Source organism: Sylvia atricapilla, chromosome 3 (genome assembly GCF_009819655.1).
Source record: "Sylvia atricapilla isolate bSylAtr1 chromosome 3, bSylAtr1.pri, whole genome shotgun sequence".
Taxonomy (NCBI): domain Eukaryota; kingdom Metazoa; phylum Chordata; class Aves; order Passeriformes; family Sylviidae; genus Sylvia; species Sylvia atricapilla.
In genome coordinates, this window is record NC_089142.1 from 1,312,600 (window position 1) to 1,318,599 (window position 6,000).

Here is a 6,000-nt window from a genome sequence, read left to right on the forward strand (position 1 = left end):
ATTTCTAGGGGAATTTTAGGAATTGCTGGAGTTGTCCATGCCTGGTGGAAGGTGTCCCTGCCGGTGGCAGGAGGGTTGGAACGAGGTGATCTTGAAGATCCCTTCCGAAACAAACCATTCCCGGACTTTAGGAATAACTGGTCGTTATTCCTAATTTAGGAATAACCACTAGAGCATGTGAAGCCCAAAGTTCTGGAGGTGGTGCCTCAAACCCCAGCAAGTGAGGAGAGCTGTGATGGTGGCTTCCAGCTGTTAATGGCTGGACTCAATCCCAAAGGTCTTTTCCAACCTAAACCATTCCACAGTTTCATGTGGGGAGAGCCTGAGAGGCAGGTTTAGAATATATTATAATACATTTGAAATATATATATATATAAATGGATGTATTTATTTAGCTGGAAAAGTTCTGAGGCTGGAATCAAGCCTTAAAGCTCCTGATTTTTGCCCCATGACCTTTGAGATGTTCTGGGCAGTCCAGGAACCCAGTCCAGCCACGCACAGAGCCTGGGAAACCTCACCCAACCAGGGTTGGTCCCTCTGCTTTCATGGCTCGGCCACCAGCCCCAGGTTTGGATCCTGCTGTCCCATCCGAGGCAAAGAGAGGTGGGAAGCCGTTCCCGAGGGAGTCAGGAGGAAGCAGATCCCTACCCTTCGATGTCGTCCTCGTCCGTCTCGTTGGCCTTGTGCGGCGTCTTGATGTTGTCCCCTTTGCCCACCACGGCGATGTCACACTTGAGGTAGCCCTTGAGGCCGGCCGTCAGGTCCTCGGGGTCGGAGAGGATGGCCCATTTGTGGTAGAACTGGTGCTCTGCAAGCCAGGGGGGACAAGAGGGACCTTTGTCACAGCCAGACACGGCCAACGCCACCAGGACACGGCATTTCACGGAGCGGGGCCTGCCCTGTGTGTGTGGAGAATCCCAAAAAATCCCCCGGAAAATTCGTTGGGAAGGGGTGGCTGGTGTTGAAGTTGGAGAAACAATGGGATAAGAATGTGGGGAATGGGTTGTAGGGAATTCCCAAAGCCTGACAGAAGGCTCGCATGGCGTTGTACATCTGTGTGCAAACTTTGAGATAAGAAATTCTGACTGAGAAATGCCCTGGGATAGGACAGACGTTGTTGGGAGAGAAATGGAATTGGGAACAAGTTTTGAAGGATGGCCTTGCAAATAAGACTGGATAATTTGGAGAAAGAACTATGAAAGATGCACTGTAGCAGGACCCAGGAGAAATTTTAGATGATTTGCTTTAAAGCATTAACAGCATTGTGTGGCAAAAGCTGATAGGCAAAAAAATGTTTATAATGTGTTGTAATTAGGAAATAGTTTGGCTTCTGATTGTGATGGTGTGAATTGTAACATCTGTATTGTCTCACCCTTCTCATGAGACTGAAAATTAAATAATATCTTTTAAAATACCTCTCAGTTGCCCCATCTCTGGGTCAGAAAAGGGCATAATCTGACATAAACTACAGGGGAGTGGAGTCTCAAGTCCCCATCCCTTTTTAAAGAGATTTAAAGGGATTTAAAGGATGTGGCACTTGGGGACATGGGACCGTGGTGGTGGCCTTGGCAGAGCTAGGGGTGGTTGGCCTTGAGGATCAGCAGCTCCACTTCTAACTCAACCTCTAATTCAACCTCTCAACCTCTAACTCAACCTCTCTCTCCCTTTTCCAGGCACCTTCCTGCCTTGGATGAAATGCAGGGCAGGATCCAGTCTTGCACCTTCCTGTCTGGAATGCTGATGTCCTGTCTGGGAATGTCACCCAGGGCTTTGTCCTTGGCAGGGCAGGGGATGGACACCAGCACAGCCAGGAGGGACCTCGGTGACACCCGGGAGAGCTGGGGAAGAGCTGGATCCAGGGAGACCCCAGAGCCCCTTCCTGGGCCCTAAAGGGGCTCCAGGAGAGCTGGAAAAGGACTTGGAACAAGGCCTGGAGGGACGGGACACAGGGAATGGAATTCGCACTAGGAAAGGGGAGATTGGGATGGGATCTTGGGAAGTCTGGGAGGGAGGGGACGTGCTGAGCCGAAATTCCCAGAGAATCCCTGAGAGTGTCCAAGGCCAGGTTGGACAAGGTTTGGAGCAGCCTGGGATAGTGGGAAGTGCCCCTGCCCATGGCAGGGATAGAATTAAATTATCTTTAATCACACCCAAACCCTCCCGTGATTCCATGATTCCAGAAGGAGATACATAAACCCTTCTCCAGAGGTGCTAAGTACTCCTCCCTGACACAGGAGCGAGTCCAGGGGAGTTGCTTACATCTTGGATATTTACACTGAGGTGGGAGAGCATTTTCCAAGGGAGTCAGCCCCTGCCCCACTCCTTTGGGAGGAATTTTACCCCACGGAGCAGGTGCAGAATCCCGGGAATTGCTACTGCCATAAATGGATATGATTCGTGCTGACAAAATTGAAACAGTAATCAATATTTTAAAACAGCAGTTGAAATATAACTTTTTAGAAGAGGGAGGGGGAAGTTCCCTCCCCTTCTCCAGCAGATGTTCAGTAGAGAGGAAGAAACTGAGATAAGAAAAACTATATTCATCTAAGAGACAGGGAAAAACCTGAGAAAAAATCCAGAAAAGTGGATTCATTCCAGAAAAGTGGGTAAATTCAATTATATTGAATTGTATTCAATATATAATATATATAATTTATAATATTAATATATTATATATACTATACATTATATATGTTATATATAATATATAGTATATATAAATAAAGATGTACTATATAATGTATAGTATATAATAGATAATAGATAATATTATATATAAAATATATACTAGATAATATATAATATTATAATAGATAATAGATAATAATAGATAATATTAAATATAAAATATAACAAATAACATATATAATATATAATCTATTCAATTATATTCAAGAATTGAATTAAATTAAATTCTACTGAATTTATTGCCTTGGTGTGCCAAATTATATATATATAAATATACTTATAAAAGTATATTTATATATTTATATACATAATAATCTTGATGCACATGTGTAAACGAAAGGGTCATTTGCAGGACACATGAGGAAGATGGGAGCCTTCCTCCCAAGGACCCCCGAAAATGAGGAGACCCCTAAAAAGGCGATGGTGGAGTCTGAGCAGTGGAGGTGGAAACAGGCGCTGATGAGACCAACGATGCAAATTTTATGAATTGAAAATAGGAGGGAATGGAAAATGACCCAAAGTATAAAAAAAATTTAATTTTAGAACGTCTTATTTGTACGGGGGACAGGAGACCAAGTCCTGCTCTGCACCCCACGGGAATTTATCCCGCTGTATAAATTTGCTTTTGTATTATTACTTAGAACCAGCGCTCAAATTAAAATTGCTGCTGTATTTAATTACACTTGGAGTTTGCTTTTTTTTTTGGATTTGATAATTAGGCAATTACCATGTTTGTTTGTAACATTACACACGGTGTTCACTCACCGGGTTGGGTGTAAACGGTCCCAACATCCATCTTGAAGGACCCCACCAGCGTCCCGCTCCGCAGGAGGTTCTTGGAGTGGATCACCTGGAAATCAAGAGGGGAAAACCACCCAGGGATTTTTGGGAGTGGATCACCTGGAAATCAAGAGGGGAAAACCACCCAGGGATTTTTGGGAGCCACAACGCCATTCCTGAGGTCATTAGTGCCAGGTGGGAAAGGAGCTGAGGAGTTCTCCTTGGTCTGAGGAGGATCCTAAAGGCACCAAAACGCACGGTGGGTTTGGCAGCTCCTGATTGGTGGGATTGCCAGGAAGTTTATGTTTGGAATTAACAAAAAATGCAAAAACATTGATCTTTGGAGCAAGATCCCTTTTCCAACCACTGCAGCAGTGAACACTGGAGTGTTTAACTGAGGGGAGAGCCTTTGGGATGCTCAGAATTTGTGGAAAGCCGGGAGAAATTGTGCAGCCAGTCTGATGGATGTGGATGATCCTAATTAACGTGCCCTAATTGGCCAGGGAACCTGGAAGTCTTGTCCATCCCCTTCCTGGTTTTGCATGGACTGAAGTCTCGGCTTTGCCCTGAGCATTCCCGGTTCTGGATTTCCACAGCAGCTCTGATGCCCCAGGAATTTCCCCTGGAAGGGTCAGAAAAGTCTTTCTCCCTCCACAAAAATAAATAAATCCCAAGGTTTGGTTTCTACCTGGCTCTGGAATACCAGGGATCACCCACGGAGGGACACAGGGATCGCAGGAGCTGCCTGGGGCCAGGAATGAAGGTTGGAACAGAAAAACGGACTGGGGTGTCTGCAGAGGAGAATTCCTGTGGGGAATCTCACATCCAAGGACCTTAAATCCATCCCAAAAAATCGGTTTTTTCCTTCCAGAGCCCCCCAAAAAGGACAAGGACGAGGTCACTTACGGAGAGCTTGATGATCTTGTCGAACATGACATCGGGGGGGACGTGGAAATCGAAGACGAAATACTGGAAGGGAAACAGGGATGGTGAGGAGGGTGGGATCCATCGGGATCGAGATCCCCCTGGAGAATCCGTGCCTGCCTGAGGGAATCCCATCAGGGGCGCATCCCTGGGATCCCAACACTGAGTGTGGGACCACTGAGACACAGACTTTAAAGAATGAATGATTTTAGAGGATTTTAGTAAGATCTTAGTAAGAGATAAGCTTTGCTGGAATTAATTAAAGTTCGTTAAAAATTAAAAGTTTGTGGTCAGTTAAGGGAAACCGGATTTGAAAAGGGAAACCCAGTCCTCAATAACCGGTTGTTTGTCAAACTTTACGTTTCGCTTGGCTGGGTTTGTAATGAGGAACAGAGAACCGGGTAAATAGATTTAGGGACACAAGACAATTACAGAAACTCCCATACTCCGAAATCCCGGGAATCCTCCCAGAGCTCATTTGTCACATTTGCATTGAAAAGGTAGGAAGTTCAGAGTGAGGAAGACTCATCTTACTTCCTCATTTTAAGCCCCCTCCCCTTGAGAAGGACCCATTTCAAAGGGCAAACTACGCATGCTTAATTGGGTTTTTTTGCTAATTACCATGCAAAGCAGAGAATGGGAGGTACCGGAGTTATGGATATGCAATTTGTGTTTTGGATATTTAACACTTTTGTAAATAAAAGGACATTGTGATTGTCTGAAAACGGCGGTGTGTGAATTTGGGAGCCATCCCACACACTGCCTGGGAGAGCTCCCAAATAATAACATAATAATATAAATATATAATTATCATATATATATATATAATATTATATTGTTATCAAATAATAATATAAATAAATATAATATATGTATATAATATTAATATATTGTTATATTTTTATTATTATTAACAAACATACACTTTCTAACTTTAAACCGTTTTTAAACCGTTAAAGAGTCTTTGTCCGTCTCAGTTGAATATCAATATTAGATCAATATTCATATTTTTTTGTGTGTGAATTTGGGAGCCATCCCACACACTGCCTGGGAGAGCTCCCAAATAATAATATAATACTATAAATATATATTATTATCAAATATAGATAATATATTATATATATATAATACATATTAATGAATATTAGACATTATCTATATTGCATATTATAATAATTTAAAAATATAAAAATGTAGTAAAAATATAATAGCATAATAATTTAATAATATAATATGTATTATATTATATATTTTTATTATTAATAATAATAAACATACACTTTCTAACTTCAAACTGTCAAAGAGTCTTTGTCCATCTCAGTTGGATATCGATATTAGATCAATATTCATATTTTTTTTCAAAATAAATCAATATCACCGATCTCCCCACTGAGTGTGGGGAGCCAAGGGAAGCCCAGATTCCCTGGAAAACCTGGGAATCATTGATCTCAAAATCCCAGAGGGCAAAGACTTCATTTCCCCCCCACATTTTTGAGACTTCACCTTATTCCAACAAAAATTTAACCCCCAAAAAACCACGGATGAGAAAGAAATCACCGGATTTGGGGCGGAATATCCCAGAGGGGTTGGAGCAGCCGCGGCACCGGA

General features: G+C 42.7%; 1 protein-coding gene across 2 annotated transcripts in view; it reads right to left on the minus strand.

The window, feature by feature from the left end:
• OTOF (otoferlin) overlaps positions 1 to 4,433 on the minus strand; it is a 57,066-nt gene extending 52,633 nt beyond the window's left edge. For both annotated transcript variants that reach the window (XM_066314584.1, XM_066314583.1), the window contains exons 1-3: positions 4,375 to 4,433; positions 3,454 to 3,538; positions 649 to 808 (exon numbers count right to left, since the gene is read on the minus strand). In XM_066314584.1, the coding sequence (XP_066170681.1) occupies positions 649 to 808; positions 3,454 to 3,538; positions 4,375 to 4,401 (272 nt within the window). In that variant the 5' untranslated portion in view covers positions 4,402 to 4,433. The remainder of the gene's footprint in view (positions 1 to 648; positions 809 to 3,453; positions 3,539 to 4,374) is intronic.
• Positions 4,434 to 6,000: the final 1,567 nt, after the last annotated feature.